At 57.7% G+C, this 21,710-nt stretch overlaps 1 protein-coding gene and 1 long non-coding RNA gene across 49 annotated transcripts; one reads left to right on the top strand and one right to left on the bottom strand.

Moving 5' to 3' along the window:
• Positions 1-757: 757 nt before the first annotated feature.
• KRBA1 (KRAB-A domain containing 1) lies at positions 758-20,510 on the bottom strand. Of its 48 annotated transcripts, none has more exons than XR_013415699.1 (17): positions 20,226-20,510; positions 15,614-15,740; positions 15,158-15,277; positions 14,299-14,454; positions 13,750-13,905; positions 12,744-12,884; positions 12,338-12,511; positions 11,408-11,563; positions 10,426-10,623; positions 9,800-9,973; positions 9,228-9,401; positions 6,663-6,815; positions 5,960-6,142; positions 4,996-5,184; positions 4,791-4,908; positions 3,568-3,672; positions 758-2,125 (listed from the first exon to the last, which is right to left on the bottom strand). XR_013415699.1 is itself a non-coding variant. In XM_015135246.3 (17 exons), the coding sequence occupies exons 1-17, from the start codon at positions 20,235-20,237 to the stop codon at positions 1,284-1,286; spliced, it is 3,201 nt and encodes a 1,066-aa protein (XP_014990732.3). In that variant the 5' UTR covers positions 20,238-20,510; the 3' UTR covers positions 758-1,283. The 48 variants fall into 48 exon arrangements, 37 of the variants coding, with proteins under 37 accessions (XP_014990732.3, XP_001100718.5, XP_077853783.1 ...); XR_013415700.1 differs by having other exon boundaries at positions 13,750-13,902; XR_013415701.1 differs by having other exon boundaries at positions 13,750-13,902; positions 15,158-15,232; positions 20,226-20,509.
• On the top strand, positions 1,328-3,059 carry LOC106997730 (uncharacterized). Its single transcript, XR_001443930.3, has 3 exons — positions 1,328-1,468; positions 2,186-2,254; positions 2,924-3,059. It is a non-coding gene; the product is annotated as an uncharacterized LOC106997730 (long non-coding RNA).
• Positions 20,511-21,710: the final 1,200 nt, after the last annotated feature.

The following is a 21,710-nucleotide window of genomic DNA, read 5'->3' as shown; positions in this document are numbered from 1 at the left end:
CAGGTTGCATTTTGCCTCTTGGGAAGATGACGCGAGGGAATGACAGGCAGGCCAGTTCCAACGCACTGCCAAGCGCCAGCTGAGCGGGCTGGGAGCAGGCACACTCCGATAACCAGGACACAGGTGGGCTAGCGACGCCTGGTCATGCCTTTTCCCAACACAAACCCAAGAAGCTCCTTCGGTGTGTTACAGGCTGAACCGTGCCCCTCCCCAAAAGTGTACGGTACAAGCCTAACCTCCAGTACCTCCGAATGTGACCTCACTTGGAGAGGGGGTATTTAGAGAGGTCATCAGGTTAACATGGACTCATTAGGGTGAGTCATAATTCCATACAACTGCCGCCCTGATGTGAAGGGGAAATTTGGAGACAGCTGTGTAGAAAACACCATCTGAACAGGAAGACAGCCATCTCCAGGCCAAGGGGAGAGGCCCGGGACAGATCCTCCCTCCCAGCCCGAAGAAGGAACCGACCCTGACACCTGGACTGTAGACTTCTGGCCTCCAGGACGGAGACAGTAAATGCTGCTGTTGAAGCTGCCCAGTCAGGGGTCCTCTGTGCGGCAGCCCCGGGGGACTCACAGAGTGTGCCCTGGGAGTCCTATGAGTCCTGTGGGAATTCCCCCACCCTTCCTGGCACACTCTTGAATGTTCTCCAGAATGTCGGGAGACGAGGCAGCATGCTGGTGGCACAACCAGCCCCGCCCCACCGTGGGCCCGCATGGAGCTCCCTTCTACAGGGGTCAGGTCAAGGCCTTCCTTAGCAACTCACTTCTTTAATTTCAGAATCCACAGAGGTAAGTCCAGCTTAGACCAAGCGGCCGAGTTCTCTTCAAATGAAATCTGTGCCAGTATTTACTCCAGGAAGGCAAGAGCCCAGCCCTTCATGACTCCTGAGATCAGGAATGGCTGGTGGTTAGGAGGCGCTCTCCTGGCCACTCTAGCTGTGTGGGGCACTCCCTGCATATGTGGGGCACACATGGCCTGTGCACACCACCCACCTACAAGCTTGGGCGGCTCCAGTGGGAAAGACAGGAGAGGGAAGCAACATTTGATTGAATCTGAGCCAAGAGGGCCAGAGGCTGAGGAAGGCACCCCCACAGCAGCCTCCTGAGCAAACAGCACCTGGGGACTCTGCCCAGTTGGGACAAAGGGTGAGGCTCCCAGCAACAGTTAAGAGAGATGGCATCCCCTGGGAGAGGGAGGCCTGGGGTTGGGTGACAGGGCTTCCATGCCACCACTGCACCCTTGGCAAGAATGAGCAGATGTGGAGAAGAGGAATGCCATCAATGTGCCCCCCACCTTGGGTCCCTGTGCTCCCCACCCCACAGTTCTTCCTGGAGTGCCCTCTGCACTCCTCCCAGCAGGCTGCTCGGCTCCTTAGGCCGGTCTGGGATCCCTGCTGGTGCCACTCCCGAGGTCAGCACGTCTGCATCTGCACTGGCTGCAGGAGGAGAGGCTCCCTGCAGAGGTAAGGCAGCAGGCACTAAAGGGGGAAGGGGACTCTGGTGGCCCCCGGTATGTCCGAGGAGGGGGTGCGCAGGCGGCGCAGCGTGGCAGCTGGGTGCGGAGGACAGCAGCTGCTGGGAAGAGCTGCAGTGGAGCCCAGGAGGTTCTGCCGGGGGAGCGTCTGGAGGCAGCGGAGGTGCCCGGCGAGCGGTCCCTCTGGAGAGTCCTGGCGGGTCACCCGCCCTGCAGCCCTCTCCCTGGCCACGCAGGATCTTTGGTTTAGGCCTTGTGGGTCCCTTCTGCCTCCAGTAGGGCAGGTGTCTGTGACCAGAGCCATGAGCCCAGCGAGGTCCCCGTGGGAGGGTCCACATCCAGGAAGCTTGGCCCATTGGCCCAGGGCCTTGGGGACGCCTCCCCAGCCGATTCACCTGGGTCCTCATGGTGGCCACCTCCTGAGCCAGGCCTGCCAGCGCCGTGGCGAGGCGATCCAGCTTCTCTGCGAGGGCAGCACCGAGGCTGTGCAGCTCCTGTTGCAGGGGCTTCCCACAGTGGCATGGCGGCTGCGGGGAGGAGGCCGGCAATACTGGAGGCGCGGCTTCCTGAGGGGGCAGCTCCGGAGGTGGAGACTCACGGGGTGGCTCAGGTGGGACCTGGGGGAGCAGCCTCCCATGGGTCTTGGCTAAAACCAGAGCAAGGACCGGTCAGAGTTCTTGGTTTGTAAGGAACTCTCTCTCCCCAGAGGTCCCCTGAACCAAGGGCGCTCAGTACCCTGCCTCCTCCAAGGCCCGGCTTCCAGAAGGGAAGGAAGGTGAGTCAGGCCTGAAAACGCTGATGCCAATGGTTATGGCATGAAAACTGGCTACATCTCCTGGCTGTTCCCCAAACTGATGGGCAGGATCAACCACAGGTTGGGTTTGGGTTTCCATGGTAACCAGGCTTTCCTAAACTTCGGTCTTCCCACCTTCTAGGAATGGGTGGGTCTTTGTGTTGTTAATGAGACCAAATGGCAGCCCTGCCCTAGGAGTCAGTGAGAAGGGCCCAGAGCCCCTGGACAGCATGAGACCAAGGCCATGGGAGCATCAGGAGATGGGCCAAGAGGGCCAGGCCAGCCAAGGGCCTTCTGCGCATTTTTTGTGGGGTGACTGTGGGGCCACTCCAGAACTCAGTGCTCTTGGTTACAGGCAAACCACAAGGGTTCCCACCCACTTCTGCCTTTACTCTCCCCATTCAGAAGTTACAGATTCACAGGAGTCATAAGCTTTTTTTTTTTTTTTTTAAAAAAAAAAAGATCACCTAATCCTTCACCCTAAATTCCCTTGGAACTGGTCCCAACCCTGGGCAAACCACAAGAAGGGCTTGGCCAGGCACTTGCCGTTCCGAACCTGTCCAGCCCCAGGCTGGGTGCAGAGATGGTTTCTTCCCTGTTTCTCTGGGCCCCCAGCTGTGGCTCTGCCCTTCTCTTTTCGGCACCTCCAAGGCTTTAAACCGAGGAAAAAGTGAAGACTGGAGTAGCTAAAGGACCCAGCCGCTGTTTGGTCAAGTTCATCAACAAGGATCTCGGCCTGGAGACCCCGGCCAGGACTTCTACAGAGGACAGGCAAGGCTCGGTGGCCCCAGGCAGCTCAGAGCTCTCAGCAAAGCGGTGGCGCCTGGACAGAAGCCAACACCCTGAGCCAATAAGAGAACCTGCCGCAGGCCGCACTGAAAATTCCTGGTGTGGGGTTGTCCCCAAGTGACCCAGGGCACTAGATGCCAGGCCCCCTGCATGTTTCCACCATGGGTCTGCAGGGGCAGGCGTGTGACACGGAGCCAACCCTCTCACAATGACCGTGGCTAGGTCATCCTGGCCTCAGTTTCCTCACCTATTCTCTAAAGTCCCCTCAAGCCCCAAACTGATTCTTCACTTCTCAATTTCTACCTCTAAAGGGTGTGTCTGCTTTTATGAAAATCCCAACTGGTTCTGTAATAAAACACTGAAATGAAATATGCAACCTGAAGTGGCTTACAGGTGAGACTTTTCCTACCCATCACCCAAATGGTGACCCTGGACGGCTGTTTTCCCCAAGCGGGGGCTCTGGGTCCTGGCCTGTGCAGAGGGAATGGGGGAAGCCACCAGTTCACCTGCAACTCTGGGTCTTCCATGTCCAAGCTCCAGGCCTCTGGACGCTTCACTAACCCTGGGCCTTTTCTCCAGCCGAGAAACAGGGCAGGGATCCCCAGCTGTACCTGTAGAAAAAGCACAGAGACCCTGGGGCAGGGAGACGATCGTTTGGCCAGAGCCATTCTGACATACCCTAAAACAATCTCAAACTCTCAACTTTCAAACCATGACTAAATGAGATAGAAGATGGACACTTGGCCCACGAGGGAGGCTAATTCTGGTGGAAGGGCCCGCTGTGGTGCGTGTGTGTGGTGTTCCTGCCCGGTCTGCAGGGGGCTCCAGCAGGAGCTGGTGGCTGGAGAGGCAGCTGGGAAAAAGGATTCTCATCTGTGGGTCGTGCCCCAGTGAGACCTCCGAGGGCGTGCTGGGGCATCCTGTGGTCCATACCCAGCCCACTCTGCCATTTTCCGCTAGGCCCACTGGGGAGTGAGAAATGTGGTACAGCCCGGGCCTACACAGACAGGGCCAGGGCTGTAAATGGAGCCAGCAGCAGGAGCTGGGGAGAGCTCCCTCCACTGACCATTTCTGGCCTCTTCCTCCTTCTCCCCATCCTCTACCACTGCCTCTCCCTCCTCCTCCTCCTCCTCCTCCTCCAGCACTCCTGAGGGGGCCAGGCCAGCAAGTACTATCTAAACTCTCTTTTCTCCCAGGCAACTGGGACCTGTCTCCTGTCCCATCTGCTTTTCCCGCTGGGAGCAAACACTGGCTCACAGTGAGATTGAGAAGCAAGGTGACCTGGGGCAGCAGGCAGCATTTCTAGCTTTCCTAATGGGACACTCTCCAAGAAGTCCCCCCAGCTGGGGAAATCTCACTTTTGAGACTTTTGTTATTGATGCCAAGTTTTAAAAGCATACACTATTATCGTATAAATACATCCGTATCTGTCTCCATGCACGCGTGTATATTCGCAAGTGCAAACACTGTGTACATGGCTTCAAGTGGGTGGCCCAGACCTCCCTGCAGCTGCTCACCAGCACCCCCAGCAGCCCCGCCCTCCCTCTCGGACACAGCTCACCTTACAGGGAACTAAAGCACGGCCAATGTGCAGGACTCCCTGGCAAGGGCCAGGCAAAGTGACAGGCAGGACTCAGAGGATCCAGTCTGGACTCCTGGCCCTCTGGGGGACGCATGGGCGCCCCCTCAGGAGACCCCAGGCTCACCTGCACCAAGGCCGCTGCAGTACCTGGGCTCTGTTCTCCTGGGGTCTTCACCAGGGCTGCTGCCACTGCTTCCAGCAGGGGTCCCACCAGGACATGGGGACAGAGGGACAGGAGGCTTACAGCTGGGAAGGCGGTCCCTCTCTTAATGTCACAAACAAAGCTGGCATCAGAGTGGTGACTGGCGCTCTAGCACACACCCCGCTATCCTCCCTTTCCGAAGAGGCTCACCCTGGAGGAGCGGCCTCCAGAGCTCGGGCTCTGGCCTCGGGTCTTCTCCTTCAGAGCCGCTGAAGCTCGAGCTGGAGCCGGGGCTGGGGCTGGGGCCTGCCACGCAGGTGAAGCGCAAGGGCCGTACAGGCAAGATCCCCCTCAGGGCGCTCTCCAGGCAGTGCAGCGGGGAGGGCTTGGGGGCAGGCCCTGAGCAGGGGACCAGAGAGTGCTCTGTCATCAGCCTGAAGAGAGCCAGGCCTGTGCCTCAGGGTATGGGCACACAGAACTGGTCCCCTTTCAGCTCAGCCCACACTCAACATGAGTTCTAGGGGACCCTAAATGGCTGCCTCTCTTGCCACAGAAAGAGGACAAAAGTGAAGCCAGAGCCTGGCCAGGACGCCAGCAGCTTTGGAAAGTCTGCTGGGGAACTTTCTGGAAATCTCCAGTCCTTGGAAGTCATTAGCAGTCTGGTTCTAGCCAGGCTTAGGTCTCACAGGCCAGGTGGCCTCTCCTACCAGGCAGGTACCATCCCTGCACCCCGGTATCTCATAAGGGCCAGCAGCCCAATGGTGGGGCTCAGTTAGGGCCCATCCTCGTCTGATGGGAGAGTCAGCAAAACCGCATTTATTCAGCAAAGGTATCCCACCAGGCCCTGTGGCAGATCGAGGAAGGAATTCTGCTGGAGGTTAAACCAAGCAGCAGCAGTAGACAGCGGGAGCCCCCCAAGAAGCTTCTCCACAGGAGAAACCCAATGGATGGACACAAACAACGATCTTCCCGACCCCGCTCCTTGTCAGCACTTTGTGACACTTTATCTTCTTGTTTAGTGAACCTCAGTTGCTGTTTGGCACCAGCTTCTGTCCTCTGGGCAAAGGATGAGAGATGGGGAAGGAACAGAGGGACAGAGAGAGCAAGTCTATTTCTTTGTCAAACACTTTAACTAAAGCATGGTTGTCAGTACCGAGGGCAGGTGCCAGCTCACCCTCTGGGAGCCACCTCCACACTCCTGGCCTGGTGGCCCCAGGGTCTTTGAGCCCCCGCTGGTGGCAGGCGGGGACGCAGCTGGAGGTGAACACCTGTGGGCTGACCAGACGGAGGCTCCGGGTGGGCACTTCTCCCCTACCGTGCCCAAGACGGGCTGACTCCCAGGCCTCGGCCCTCAGTCCTGTTTTAATGAGAAAACAGGCGGCCTGTCAGCCCCACAGGGCCTCGTGCTGCCACAGAAGGGACAGGGAACAGTCTCTGCCATTGCTGGGCTCTCGGGCACACCAGCGTCAGGTGTGGGAAACACCCATCTGCCATGTTCCGGGGAGCGCCCGAACCCTCCAGAACCTCTCTATTCCCAGACCCAGCTGCGTGGAACCCTGGGCTCAGAAACTGGTGCCCAGACACCAAGGCACATGGGGCCGGCACGGCCGGGACAAGGACACCTGGCCACAAGGAGCCAGCTCCAGCCAGGGCAGTGGAGCCACAGACAACGGCACTAAGGTGTCCCCGTCACTCAGATGCCAGCAGGTCTGCACGTGTGTGCTGAACAGACTTTCCGGCCTCCAACAAGGCTCAGCCCAGGCCTATTTCCAGAGCACCATGTTGGCTCAGAAGCAGATATGAGCCCACAGGTGCAGCGCCCAGGGCATCCTCGGAGCAGCCCTGTCTACACCCTGGCCCCCGGCAGCCGCTATTACCTTCCTTGTCTGCTGTCCAGTTCCTGGGCTCCACTCTCCTCGGTCCCCTGTCTGCTGCTGAGGAGCAGGGCCAGGCAGGCCGCAGCACAGGCACAGGTATCTCCTTGAGACAGTTCTCCAGACCCTGCAGTGGGGAGCTTCCTGGCGGGCTTCCTGTGAAGATCAAACATTCACAGATGACGGGGGCTGTAGCTCTATCTCTGCAAACCGCAGAAGTCTCCCCTCTTCTGCTGTGTCCAGGGAAGCAGGGTCACAGGGGTGCTGGGCACAGAGCACTGGACGTGTCAGTCCTGGCTCTGCGGCGGCCCTGCTTTGGCTGCCGTGGAAGCAGCCTGGCCTGTGGCTGTCAAGATGGCATTGTCCACAGGTGTGGGTTCCAGTCCTCCTCAGCACACCCAGCTGCCACTACTGTGAGGGACGACATCCTGTGTCCCCAGCACAGGGGATCAGGGGTGGCCCCACAGATGGAATGTGCTAAGACTTCCTTCACCACTCACAGAGGGGAACAACACAGGCCCCCTCGCCTCTGGGCCATGGCAGGCCCACATGCATGCAGCTTCAACTAGGAAAGAACTAAATACACTGTAAGCATCCTATTTCCAGTGACAGCCGTGTGAGTAACAGGAACTAGATGAACTGAAACTCTAGAGCGAGGAGAGCCCTTCCTAATAAAGCGGACAGTGCTGCCACTCTCTTTCCTAAAAGCGTTTGCTGATGATCCTGGGCCGAGGCACAGAGCGGGAGGGCAACCCGCAGCGCTTCTGAATGTCCACGGGCTGGAAGGGCAGGGTGGAAACCAGAGGACCTCCACGTGCATTTTCTCCACAGCACATCCGCTGAGTTCTGGGGCAACAGAGGGAGCCGGGAGTTGTCTGGAAGCTTCTGAAAGGCAGTGTGAAATATCCTGCAGTTTGGGTTACTTAGTAAACAAAGTCCACCCAGGCAGGACACATGAAGCATGCTACCGAATACCACGCTGCTGTCCCAAAGAAGAAACTGGTGCTAGTGGCCAAGGAATATGAAAAGTATAGAAATGAGTCAAAGACAAATGCTGATGACAAAGGCAGCCTAGAGGGGGCATGTACAGATGCCGCCCTCTGTGTGAGGAAGAGGAGGGGAATGAACTCGCAGCAGTGGCAGGAGGGGCTGCAGCGCCGAAGACTTCATTTTTCCCACATAACCTTTTATAGCTTTTGAACAAAGCTATGTGATCATATTACCTATGAAGTCAGTTGCATTTTGGGGGAAAAGCCCCACACCCAAGGGGCTAACCCCTAGTGGGGCTTGGGAATTCAGGCTGCTGTGGACACTGGCAGGCCCCACAGGCCTGACCAGAGCTGTGGCTGCTGCGAGAGGCCTGTTCAGTAAATATGTTGGCAGTCAGGACAGAGGTGAGGACAGAGGGACTGGTGTCGGCAGGACAACACAGACCAAGAGGACTCGGATTAACCGGGTGGGGGAAAAAAAATGGCCAAGAGGAGATGCTGGAGTCCTGCAAGATCCTCAAGTCTGCAGCAAACTCGACTGGAGTGACCGGGGCAGGCACAGGTCACCAAGCATACTCCCAAGTGTTTCTGACACGAACCTCACTGTATGTTTTCCTAAGCTGGGCGTCAGTTTGATATTACAGGCAATTCTTTGTGGCTAGGGTAAGGAATTCAATGCAAAAAGGAAATTTTTATTTATATTTATTTATTTATTTTTGAGATGGAGGTCTCACTCTGTCCCCCGCGCTGGATTGCAGTGGTGTGATCATAGCTCACTGCAGCCTCAAATGCTGGGGCTCAAGTGATCCCCTGCCTCAGCCTCCTGAGTAACTGGACTACAGACTACTGGTGCCACTCCACTCAGATAATTTTTTAAGTCTTCTGTACAGGCTGGGTGCGGTGGCTCATGCCCGTAATCCCAGTCCTTTGGGAGGCTGAGGCAGGCGTATTGCCTGAGGTCAGGAGTTTGACACCAGCCTGGCCAACATGGTGAAACTTCTTCTCCACTAAATATACAAAACTTAGCTGGGAGTGGTGGTGGGCATCTATAATCCCAGCTACTCGGGAGGCTGAGGCAGGAGGATCACTTGAACCCAGGAGGTGGAGCTTGCAGTGAGCCGAGATTGCGCCATTGCACTGCAGCCTAGGCAACAAGAGTTAGACTCCGTCTCAAAAAAAAAAAAAAAAAAATTTCTGTATAGACGGTGTCTTATTATGTTGCCCAGGCTGGTCTCAAACTCCTGGCCTCAACTGATCTTCCTGCCTCAGCCTCCCAAAGTGCTGGGAGTACAGGCGTGAGCCACTGTGCCCAGCCCAAAAAGATTTTAAAAGAAATCTTAGACATTGTCCTGTCCCTTCTGAGACAAGTCACTAAAACGGAGCCCCCTCTGTTTCAGTTGTTGGGTAGGCTCCCAACAACCCACCCAAGGTAAGCCCTGCATCTGCTCCTGCCTCAGTATCCCTGGCTCTGCGCCCAGCACTGGCACGGGAGTCTGACCCAGTCAAGCCACAGGAACTGGGCAAGGGGCCTCAAGTCCTCTCCCAGGATGAACCCCAGCCTCGGGCTGGCCCAGCTCACCTTTTCCAGGCTGCTGCCCCTGGCTCCCCACAGGGCTCCCAAAATCCAGGTCCCAGTCAGTGCTGCTGGATGAGGAGAAGCTGGTGGGGGTTCCTCGGGGGGCTGGGGGCCGGGCGGGGCCATCTCTCACACAGCCCTGCAGGCTCAGAGGCAGAACAGGCTCTCTGGTCGCTTCTGTAGGGAACAGCACAGTTGTGGTCACCAGGAGGCTCACTGGAGAGGAGACCCCTGGGCCACGGGGTGCACGGGCACCAGAAGACCCTGCCCCAAAGTATCTCCCACTACGGTTTCCCTGTGGCACAGATTAAACTCCCATAGCGCGTGACCCACAGAAACCCCACAGTGAGTCTCGTGACTGGAGAGAGTTCTGAGAGAAGGAAGTAGGGCAGGAAGATCTGCACTGGCTTTCGCCACATGCAGGCAGCTGTCTGGGGGTGAGTATGAAAGGCAGCCTGGCGGAGTGGGCCTGCGCCTCAGGAGGCTGGGCAACATAATGACCTGACAGTCCTCAGCATCTGCCTCCACTGCTGTGCCCAGGGACACGCCACCCCGCGCCCATGGCCACAATCTACCTCCACTGTGTGATCTGTGGGGCTGCAGTTCAGGCCTCTGAGACCCAGAGTCTCCTGGCTGGGGGTTCTGGGAACAAGAAGTGGCCGGCAGCTGGGAAGGTGACGACCCACTTTGGGGAATGCCCTTCAGACAGGCTTCCAGGGCTTCCAGCGGTGAGCTTGAGGCACTGGCAGCTGGAACAGGACAGAGCCCCCTGTCACCATCTCCCACATATCCCAGCTTTGCCCATCAGACCCCTGGCTGGCTCCACCCGACGTGCTTTCTGCAAGGTTGATGAGTCCTGCACCAGGCTCTGGGACCTGCCAGGCAAGAAACCCTTCTGTGGGGGACTGATCTGCTCTTGCCCCCACCCTGCCCCTGGAAGGCATGAAGACAGGAGGGAAGTGAGGAGGGCCACGCGTCAGCAGGGGCAGCTTCCGGGGCTAGGAATCACTGCAAAACAAAGGCCCCGAGGCAGCAGGGGCTTGGGCTGAGGAGGCCATGGATGAAGGGATTCACTGCTTGGGAAGAAAGGCCAGGGGGGCGGCTCCCTGCTGAGAGCTGCTTCCCTGGGGTTGGTGGAACCTTGCCAGAGACTGACAAGCCCATGGGGAAGACCATCAGAGCAGCCAACCCCAGGCCTCACCTTGAGCCTCAGGGCCCCAGCTGGGTTGGGGGACCCCTCTGATGTCTCCAGTGGCTGAGGGACTGAGGAGCTGCCTGCCAGGCTGACAGGATGTGGGTCCTGGGGGGCTCTGGACCCAGCTGTTCTCCATCTTCACAGAGAGCAGGCTGCCAGCTCCAAGACCAGGACGGGGAGGAGGGGTCAGGAGGTGTCCAGGCCCTGCGGGAGGAGGCCAGTGGGAAGCCCAAGATTCAGGCCTGGACTCACCCTGAGAATCCCTTGAGGTCTTTATAGGGTTAGGAGGGGCTTCCAAAGCCCGTGTGCCTCCACAGCAGTCACTGGATCAGAATGCTGTCACTTGTCAATCATCAGCAGAGAGACGAGTCACACGCCTCCTCCCCCACCATGGCCCCTTGGGGTGCCCCCAAGGTTTCTACCAGGCATGAAGTCGGCCCTCCCTGGACAGCACCAATCACGTCTTTCTCCATGGCCAGCACACCTGACTCAACCCAGCTGCTCAGGGCTTTGTTCTGAGAAGCTAACAGCTGAGGTGACATGCACGGAAACGTGAACCCATGTGTGGGCTGGGTGGGTATAATTAGGATTTGGGGTTCCCAGCCCTCACACACATGGCAGAAATCCCAAATCTCAGTTATACCAACCTGACCCAAACACAGAGGACCCCAAATCACAATGAGGAGCTGTGTGTGTGCTGGGCTAGAGCTCCGTCCTATATTTCTTGATCTCGCTCCCTCCCCACTTTCCTTTCGGAATGTCCAGCTCCTCCTCTGGGAGCCAGCCTGAGAATTATCAAGTGCTGACCGAGCTCCTCCCATGCAGCTCGCTCCATTTACACAGTGGTGATCTCCCGCATCTGGCTCCTCTCCCCGACAGGCCACCGTGGGGGCCTGAGTGTTTATGCTGGGGGCCACCTATAGCCCTGCCTGGGGCAGGGTAACAGAGGACGTCTGGGGGCCCTCCCAGCCCAGTGAGAAGAATTTACCTCCAGAACCCCTTTTCCAGGCCCCTGGATTCTCCTGTAGCCGTGTGTTCCCCACTCCCGAGGGACTGGGATGCCTGTCCTGGGCCTCGGGGAGCTCCTTCAGACAGTTTAGCAGACCCTGGAGGGGACAATCCCCTGAAGCTGCCTCGGTCTTCACTAAAGGAAAAAGGAACATGTTTTCACCTGGAGCCCAGTGTCCTCAGCCTTCACGACAAACAACAAGCGGAATAAGTGAGAGGGGCGTGGGGCCAGCTCTGAAGATGAGGATCCTCCAGGGGCTCACTGAGTCTTCCCGGTGCCTGGGTTCACACACCTGCCACAACTGGACAGGGCAGAGAGGGAAGGCATGGAAGTCGCCCTGCAGGCAGACATGTGGTATCGCTCTGAGGACAAACTGAAGGAAGTGGGCTGTCGGGGTCACTGTTCGAGACAGCTCTGTGGGTCCTGAACAAAACTTACATTTGAGGAAAATGGAGTTGTACAATAAGCACATTACTGCAGCTAAGCTCACTGCGGCCCTGTGAGTGGGAACAGCCTAGGCTCAAGGCGTCAGGAGCCTGTCAGGGTCTGACTCCACGACCCGTGCCCTGGCCCCTCCACCATGCCGTCCAGAGCCCAAGCCCACCCCATGCATCATGCCTGGCATCAATGCAAAGCGACATATGAGCTCTGCAGCTCTTCCCCTCGGGTCCCGGGTCGGGAGGAAGGGACATGAAGAAACCAGGGCAAAGCCTGCTTCCAAGTTTCCTTTTCCCAGCTGACCAAATGCTGTCCTTAAGAGAGCCACCTGGCTCCAGAAAGGTGACAATGGCAACACAGCAGTGGCCAAGCTGGTAACGATCCCTAAGGGAGATAGTTTGGAGCAGGAGGAATCACTGTTGAAATGCAAACCAAGCTTCAGAGACCTCAGCCTGAGGCCCCAGGACTCACCTGCCCAGGGCGGGCTCCCAGACCCCAGGTCTGTTCTGGTTAGCCTGGACGTGCCCAAGCTGGGGAGAGGCGGCAGGAAGCTTGGGGATGTCTCGGGGTGCTGGGGCCCAGGCACGAGGATTTCCTTCAGACAGTTGATGAGGCCTTGCAAGGGGCTGTTCCCAGGAGAAATTCCTGTAGCACACACAAGGTGGGCCGGGGTCAGTGCAGTCCTGACGGGGCACCCAAGAGTGCTTCAGCAGGCACTCAGGTCTCCGGGCGGCTGAGATTCCCGCCCGTGAGAACACAGACAAGGCCTGCCTCGTGGAGCTGCCACCAGGCCCAGGCTGGGGAGCAGCATGACCTCCTCGCGTGAACTAAACACACTTGCCCATCACCACCCCACTGAGGAAAGCCTGCCCCTCACCGGCCTCCGAGGTCCCTCTCTCCTGTTGTCTGCGGCTCTTCCTCCTGCTGGGGCTAAGGGTGGGAGGGCTGGGCTCCCCGCCCGGGGCTCCCGGGGCTCCTGGGCCTTCCTTCCTTGTAGGCCATGGTTTGTCGCCAGTTTCTGTTGCAGGAGAACACAAGAGGGCCTTTCTAGCCCCAGCTCCAGACTCTGGAAAATCACCCCAGATCTGGTCCCCGAAGAGGACAGCCTTCTCCAGCTACCCAAGTCCCTGTTCCAGGAGGGCTGAGGGCTTTCACCATTTCTTTCTGGTTTAACTGTAAACAGCAAGACTGTTGGTTCGCTGTGAACACCCCTAGGCCCTTCCCCGTGAGCCCAGCCACCGAATTTGGCTCAGCAAGTGATGCCGGCAGTCTCGACATGTAGACCACAATCCCACACTCATGCTTCTCAAACCAGGGCACACAGAACCCCAGAGCAAATGTGCCCGACACCCCCTGAACACCAGATGAAACCACAGCTAAATGGGGTATGTTTTTTGGGAATGCCAATTTTATTCCGTATAAATTTGAATTATATTTTATAAAAACAGACAAATGCAAAATTTGTAATAAGTTTTAAAAATAAAATGAGACCCCAGAGAAATCCTAGGAGCTCGCCTGGCCCTGTTCTGCAGTTGGGGTTGCTGTGATGAGATGGTCTCCAGTGCACACAGGTATGTGAATGTTGCCGGCCGTGGGCTTGCATGTGAGAAACTGCCGGAGGCTTCTGTGTTCAAAGTGCTCAGTGATCGGGGCGGGAGGAGAGGCTCCCCAGGGGCTGAGCATCACGCCTCCTCTTTGGTGTTTACACCAGAGGCTAAATATGTGGTCCTGCTCCCTGGGGCACTTTGTCAACAAGAAAACAGAGCAACAAGGGAACTGAGTCCTAGAAAAAAATGAAGAGGGCACAGGGTCCAGGTCCCCTGACGCCATGGTCAGGGCTCTTGAAATGCTGGTTCTCCCTGTCCCTGCTGTGTCAGACTCACTGATGGGGAGAGGACTTCCCTGGACCCCGTCACCAGTTGGGCCACTGGAACACAAGCTGTCGGTGGGCGTGGCGGCCAGGCGGGGCTGGCTGGCAGCGCCATCTGGAAGGCAGCTGAGCAGGCCTCGGAGAGGGCAAGGCTCTCTTGCCACAGCTGCTGTCGGGAAAGAGGGAAAAGACAACAGCTGGTAAGATGCCCCTAACATTGTCACACTGTCACATTCTGGGTCTTTTCCTTCCCATGTGCTGCTAACAATGACCAGGATGTCAGCCAGCTATGCGTTGTCATCACTGGGCTCTGATGGGGCCACAGTGGGTGGAGGGTGACAAAGCCACACAGAAACTACCATGAGAAAGCCTGAGCTGCCCTCTCACCAGCTATGGCCACACACTCAGAGGGCGGCACACGGCCTAGCCGTGAGGAACAGCAGATGACTCTGCCTCCCCGCCTGTGCCTGGGAGCCCACATGCAGTGCAGTGCCGTGGACTTGCGCTTCATCATGGGGAGTGCAGAGGAGGCTGCGTGTACTGGCCCCGCTGTCTCACTTACCCTCGGGGCTCACTCTCTCTCCATCCAGGCTGGCTCCCCGGCTCTCACTCTCGGGGCTGTCCATAGCGCCCTTGACTTCCCCAAACAAGAACTCTGGGATCTCCTTCACCAGCTGCACCAGGGCGGTGAGGTGCAGGCTGTGCCGGGGCTGTCCCCCTGCGGAGAGGCCACAGTGACCCCGCACCCCTGCGGCTGCTCAGCACTCACACCTATGTGCGTGTTTTCACACCCAGCATCTCACATAATCCTCCCAGCCACAGGAGAAGCAGCCAGAGGAGACACCATGTCCCATGAGATATAGAGGACTTGGGCTCAGGCCAGGCGCTCTGGCCAAGGGAAAGCCAGGGCATGGGGGCAGGGCCTGGGTAACAGGGCTCTTCTGTTCTGCATTACTCGTTAATCTCCCTGCCTCCCAGGGGAATGCCCAAGCGGGCTGCCGCCACACTTCTCCTACCATCTGGGCCCTCTGCCTTTTCGGCACCCCCTAAATGCCTGGCCTTGCCCAGTCTGGGCCAGTGGAGCATGTCCACCATCTGAGGTCTTGGGATGTAAGCCTTGTGGCAGGACTTTTGGGAGCTGGGGCAGGTTCTGCAGGGGTGGCTGTGATAAGGCTTCAGGGTGGTGGCAGGTGGGGGGCCTGAGGCAGGAGGTACTCTCCAGGGTGACCCCAGGCTTCCTCTGAGTGCTTCTCTGCATAACAGGCTTCCAGCCCAGAGGGATGAGAGGTGAAAGTTTGGGAGGTTGCAGTAGGGGAGCCAGGGAGGTGAGCGGCTGGACTGAGCCGGCTGAGGTGACACATTGCCCGGGCCTGACGATCTATAAGTGGGAGGAGACGCCCAAAGTCTGACAGATAACTTACACTGGGGACCTCCGCCACCAGCAGGCTCCTGCCCCTCATCAGCGTGGCTCCCTCCCACGACAGCTCCTCCAGACTCTGAGGGTGACAGGAAAGCAGAGAGGGGGAGCAGCTCAGCTGTCCCTGGGAAAGAAGAGGGAACTGTGGCCCTGGGAATGGAGTGGCCTCTGCTTCGCACACAGCTGGGTAGCACCCCAGGCCCCTGCATGTCTGTGCACGTTCACGTGACCACTTAAACTCAAAGAACCACAGAGTGGCTGGAACCTCAGAGGCCACCGCATACCCCCACCGAATTGTACCTAGAACCCGGTCCTGGGAGATAGAACAGCAGCAGCAGGAACGATCCCCGTGTTCATTTCACAGGTGGAAAGACTAAGGCTGCCAGGTCCCAGGGACTCCGGTCTCCCTTCCACCGCCCACCAGGCTCCTGCCGCACATGCTGCTGCCTCCTGTCCTTACCCACGGAGACCAGCGTCTCGTAGTTCTCCCGCATCACGTCTCGGTAGAACTCCCTCTGCCCCTCCTCCAGGAGCCGCCACTCCTCCTCCGAGAACCGCACTGCCAAGTCCTTGAAGGTGATGGACACCTGCAGGCACAGTCTCCAGGGGGGTTAGTTGTTCCATCCCAGAGGGGCCAGCCTAGCTGTCCCTGCACTTGGTGACCCCACCTTAGGCCTCCAGGTGCACACTCCAGGATAATAGCCAGAGCGGGGGGCAGGGTCTGACATGCAGGAATCCCCTCAGGAGACAGCACTGGGGGTGAGCTGTGTCTCTGCAGAGACACGCTGAAGTCCTAACCCCCACGCCTATAAGTAGGACCTTATTTAGAAACAGGGTCCCTGTGGATGGAATTACTTAAGATGAGGTCATGATCCTAAGTAGGGGGGTCCCTTAGTCCAGTATGACTCGTGTCCTTATCAGAAGAGACACAGAGACAGACACACAGGGAGAAGATGGCTGTGTGAAGACAGGCAGAGACTAGAGTAATGCAGCCACAAGCCAAGGAATGCCCAGGGCCACCAGAAGCCACAGAGCCTTCAGAGGGAGTGTGGCCCTGCCCACACTATGATGTAGGGCTTCACGCCTGCAGGGCTGTAAGAGAATACATTTCTGTTGTCCACCTAGTTTGTGTGCTGGGTTTAGAGAGGTGCACAGAAGAAACCTGGGGTCGCCCTTGGAAGCTTTGGGTCACCAGGCTCCTCTACACTCTGTACTCCTATCTCCTATTCTCTGTACTCATCTCCTCCTACCCTGTGGCTTTTTAAAGTAACAGGAACATTTTTGTCTACGTTTCTTTAAAAATGGTCCTTCGGCTGGGCGCGGTGGCTCACTCCTGTAATCCCAGCACTTCGGCAGGCCGAGGCAGGCAGATCACCTGAGGTCAGGAGTTTGACAGCAGCCTGGCCAATATAGTGAAACCTTGTCTCTACTAAAAATGCAAAAATTAGTCAGGTGTGGTGGCGGGCGCCTGTAATCCCAGCAACTCAGGAGGCTGAGGCAGAAGAATTGCTTGTGGGAAGCGGAGGTTGCAGTGAACCGAGGTCGCACCATTGCACTCCAGTCTGGGCAATACAGCAAGACTCCATCTCAAAAAAAAAAAAAAAAAAGTCCTTCAGTGGACTTTAAAGTGGCCATCAGACACTAGAAAATGACCAGCATCAATAGGCTTGAATTTAAAATTATGGCAAAAATTAACTGTGCAAATTAAGCAAACAGAAGGTAAGTTATGGGAAGGGTCCTTCCTGTTGAGAAATGAATGTTAAACTATTTATTTGTAAGAATGAATTATTAAAGAAAACGAAAACGCTCCTAATAAAGCAAAGACAATTCACCTCTTGTTTCATGTGCTCAGCACAGCTATTTTAATTAATTAATAAAGACAGGATCTTACTATGTTGCCCAGGCTAGTCTTGAACTCCTGGGCTCAAGTGGTTATCCCAAATTGGTCTCCCAAAGTGCTGGGATTACAGGTGTGAGCCACCGCACCCACCCAAGTCAGTGATTCTACAAACCGTCCCAGGCCGGGGGTGATGGCTCACGCCTATAATCCCAGCACTTTGGGAGGCCCAGGCAGGTGGATGGCCTGAGGTCAGGAGTTCAAGACCAGCCTGGCCAACGTAGTGAAACCCTATCTCTAATACAATACAAAAATTAGCTGGGCGTGTTGGTAGGTGTCTGTAATCACAGCTACTTGGGAGGCTGAGGCAGGAGAATTGCTAGAACCTGGGAGGCAGAATTTGCAGTGAGCCAAGGTCACAACATTGTACTCCAGTGCCTGTTTCAAAAAAAAAAAACAACAAAAAACCGTCCCTGCCACTAACTGGCAGCCTTGATGTCCACTCACTGCCGGGCTCTCTGCCTGTTCTCCCTGAACAGCTGTTAACTTGTCCCACGCAGTCACACCTACCAATGTTCCTCTCTGGCCAGGCTGCATCTACAACCCTGGCAAGGGGCACCCCCTCCAGTGACTGCCTGCCTGAGGCCCAGAAGCCCAGAGGCCCATGGGCAGTGAGACGCCCTAGCCTTTGCCTCCTGCCTCAATGTGCAGACTCTCCCTGAGCCTCTGCGGCTCTGGCCCAGGTATGGTCACTCCCTCTCAGGCACAGTCTCAGACACCCTCCAAAACTTCTCTCAAAGAGTTATTTACATTTCTTCCTAGTGTCTTGGAACAGAGAAAATGTAGCCAACATCAGGGTCTATGCAGAAGAGCACGCAGAGCGGCCCTAGACTGCTGTCCTTAGGAAGGCCTGCTTGCCAGGAGGGCCCCAGGCTGGCTTCCAGGCATTTAGGTGTCAGGAGGCTTCCTACCATTCCCTAAACGATGGAAGTGGCTCAAGGTGCCTAGATTGAACAAACAATGTGGTGTGTGCCACACCCCTGCTTTCTTTCTGGGAGTCTGGAATTTTGGTTCATGCCAGGCAGAGGGCTCCCACATGACACTCTGGTGGCTCAACACAGAGCTGGCAAGACAGGTCTGAGCTCTAAGTAAGAACATGATACCAGCTGTGTTGGTTCCACTGGTACCACCGCTGACCTGATGTGGAAGTTAAGAGGTTCTGGACCCAGAGACCGGGCAGAGCATGGTGGCTGGGGCTTAGCCTCAGTAGCCAGGCTGCCAGAATTCCAATCCCTGCCTTGTTTCGTATTAGTTATGAGACCTCAGCCAAACAACCCATTTGGGCCTAAGCGAACTCATCTATAATACTGGGATCATAACAACCTACCTCATAGAGACATTGTGAAGACAAAACAAATACAGGAATAGTGCCTGAAACAAATGCAGGGACTATTAATATTAAGAGCTATGATCAGTAATACTGCAGCCAGGCCTGTCTGCCTAATGCCCGCTTGCAGGTCTCAGCCCGCCAGCTGAGCTCTTCCACACACTGCTCCTGACCACCGGTGCCTCTCTCGCTCCAGGCTAAATATATCCCAGCTCTTCCAGGAATCTGTAAGAGATGCTTTCCAGGCCTCTCACCATCTCAGCCTCAAGACAAACTGTTTTGTGACAAAATTCTTACAAAATGCAAATGGGAACTGACTGTGGCCAGGGTAAGCACTTCTGCCAGTGGCCTCCCTCTGCCCAGAAAAAGCAAAGGAAGAGTGAGGGTTTTGTGTGTGAGGGAGTGAGCAAGTGTGAGTGTGCAAACACCTGGACCACAACACTCATCTTCGGGAGGAGGAAGGCCACCACTGGCTGGCTCTATCCACACACCACCAGCCTTCCTCCTTGGGCCCCACTTCACCTCCTTCCCCCAACCACTGGAGAAAAGCTTTCTGGCCTGACCCAGGACTGTTGTAACCTGGCAGCTTCCTAGCTCATGGCTGCACATTGGTCCTCCTAACACACCCTTCCACAGTGTCACTAGCCTGGCACAAAAACTGCAGCTTCAGTGCCTGCTGGACCTGCCCCTCTCTCACGGTCCTTCCCAGCCTAGACCTGCTCTCCCAGTGGGCTTCAGGCTCGGGCTCCCAGACCAGACCCTGCCCCAGGGCCTCTCAACCTGGAGGCTGTGCTCACATCCCCCTGGGCTTCTGGGAACCCTCCCTGCTCCTCTCCACCTGACTGTGACCTACCACTCCCCAAGGTCACCCCTGGCCACCTTCTCCATGAAGCTACATGGTGTGAGGATATTCCCCTCCCGGAACATCAGATCTGAAAGGTCAGCCCAAACTCCTCACTTTACAGAACGGGAAACTGTGGTATAAGGAGGCCCTAGGATGGGGCCATGGGCATGTCTGAGCGAGGGTGTCCCTGGGCTACTTAACTGTGCATCCAGACCTGAAAAGGACACTTGACTGTCCCTGCCCAACAATATCCAATTTGCCTGGCCTCTCCTTTCTCCCCAAATGCTTAGGGGCACTAATGATACCAAGGGCCTGGCACTGTGTCTGCTCTGCCTAGTCACTCGCTGCCCCCCATCCATGCTGCCTCAGACTGGCCAAAGCTCAGGAGCCACCACAGTTGCAGAACTGGCTCCAGGTGCCCATTCAGAAGGACGTGCAGCAGTTGCTGGTATCAGTACCAGATACCTGATGCCTCGCTGGTACCAGCACCAGAGTTTCCTGGCATCGTCACAGCCCACACAAAACCTAGCCCAAACGGTGCCCAGGCTATCACAGCCTGGGGCTCTCCCTCCAGTTCTCCGATCTAAAAGCCTTACCTGGAGGCTTCCCAGGACAAAACTTGGGGTTTGCTCTATCTTCTGTTTCTCCCCATTTCCACGTCCCCAGGCCCCGGGATCCAGGATTCCACCAAGAATAGAAGTATGAGATTTACTCACTCCTTCCGAGGCCTTCATGCCCACTCTACCAGAATAACTTGTAATGAAAGAAGCCACGACAAGGGGGTTTCCCCAGGTGGAGACTGGGCCGTGGGTACCCGGGGGCGGAGAGCGGCAGAGAGATTGTCCAAGGACCTGAACTTCCCGGCACGAACCCCCGAGCATCAGGCCTGCCCCGCCTCGCCCAGTCGATCCCGAAGTTGGGGGCGGGGGGGTCCCAGCTCTTTTTCGCCCTGCAGCCTTCGGGGCTGCACTGCGCCGAGGGGTCCGCGCGTCCGCCTGCCTTACCTGGCGCGCCATCCCCGGGATCAGCCTCCCCGCCACTCCTCAGTTTCCGGCGCGGCCCCTGGCGCGAGCGCGCGCGACCCTCGTTGGCGGCGCCCAGGTCCGCGCAGGAGGAGGCGGGGCCGGGGGCCTGGGCCGCGGGGGAGAGGCGGGGGTGGGCGCGACTGGGCCCGCCCCCGGCCTCGTTGAGCCCGCCCCGCGCGCCTCGCGTCCCTTGGCGGGTGGTGCCGTTTCCGCCCGGGGGCCGGCCGGCCGGCTGGCCGGTGCAGGCGCGGACTACACTTCCCAGAAGGCGCCGCGGCGCCGGCTCGGAAGCGGGGGGCGGAGACAGGGCGGGGCGGGGCGTACCTGGCTCCGGCCTCGTCCCCGTCCCCACCCCTTGTCCCCGCCCCCAAGTGCGGGCAGAGGTTGCGCGCCGAGACCCGCCGGGCTGGCTGTGGGCGTGGAAGCCCGCGGGTACGCGCCGCGCATCACTCATTCATTTTCCGCAGCCACCACTGAGCGCGTCCCATGTGCCATGGGCTGATGGTGGGGATGACAAGGGAGCCGTCTTTCCCAGAGGCCGCGGTCGGGGAAACCCGACCCGGAATGGAAGGGGTCGAGGGTCCTGCCGGGCGTGGGTGGGCCAGAGCAGCTGCCAGGCCCCCGCGCGTCCGCACGTCTTTCGCCCGCGCTCCCGCTTGCCACAGCCATGACCTACCTTCGTGTCGCATTTTGCGTGCCTGTTTGCTGGTCTGGTAACCCCAGTTATTCCTGGCACGTGGTAGACCTCAAATAAACGTGTGATGCGGGAAGGCAGCGCGGCCCACCCTCCTCTGCCTCCCCCTGCGCTTCCCGAGTTCGAAGGCCAGGTCCGGGCGGACGAGGCGAGAGCGGGGCTCTCCGGGGGTGCGGGCGAGGCGCAGCAAGCCTCGTTTTCCTGTTTGGAGAAGGACCCGGTCATTTTTATAGAAGGCTCCTGGAAGGGGGCCTGCGGGGCTAAGCCTGCTGTGCCAGACGGAAGCCTGGAGGGGAAAGGAAGCGTGTGGTCCCACGCAGAGGAGACTCTGCTCTGAGTTTGGAAGTCCCGTCCAGACCCTACGGCCCAGAGAGCGCTCTGCCTGGCAATATCGGAGGGAAGGAAAGGGAATTCCTCGCCCAGCCGCCCGGGGCTGGCCTTTGCAGCTGCGCCGACTGTGATCACCTCCCAGAACTCGGGTACTATGCCGACTACCCCTCGACCAGGCCTTTGAGGAAAGGCGCGCGCCCACCCGGGCAGAGCCCCCTCGGTCATGCCCGAGACACCTTAGACACAGGACCGGTGTGTGCGCAGCCTGCTGAACAAGGATTTGAAGATATCACAAGGCCCCACTTCGCAGAAAGGGGAAACTTGAAAGTCCAACTTCTCATCTCAAGAGCCCTACAGGCCACATGTCTCAGGGTAAGTCCCCGCCTGGGCTTTAGGCCGGGTCCCACCTCCGTGCCGAGGTGAGGTGGGCTCCTTACAGT

This window comes from Macaca mulatta, chromosome 3 (assembly GCF_049350105.2).
Source record: "Macaca mulatta isolate MMU2019108-1 chromosome 3, T2T-MMU8v2.0, whole genome shotgun sequence".
Taxonomy (NCBI): domain Eukaryota; kingdom Metazoa; phylum Chordata; class Mammalia; order Primates; family Cercopithecidae; genus Macaca; species Macaca mulatta.
Note: the sequence above shows the minus strand (reverse complement) of the source record. Positions and strands in the feature narration are given on the sequence as shown.

Coding starts and splice junctions, on each gene's coding strand:
- KRBA1 (XM_028846431.2), bottom strand. CDS start 20,237: ATGGCGCGCCAGGTAAGGCAGGCGGACGCGCGGACCCCTCGGCGCAGT. Junction 12,885..13,749: donor GGGAAGTCCTCTCCCCATCA/GTGAGTCTGACA, acceptor CTCCTGCAACAG/AAACTGGCGACAAACCATGG. Junction 3,673..4,767: donor CTGCAGCGGCCTTGGTGCAG/GTGAGCCTGGGG, acceptor CTTTTTCTACAG/GTACAGCTGGGGATCCCTGC.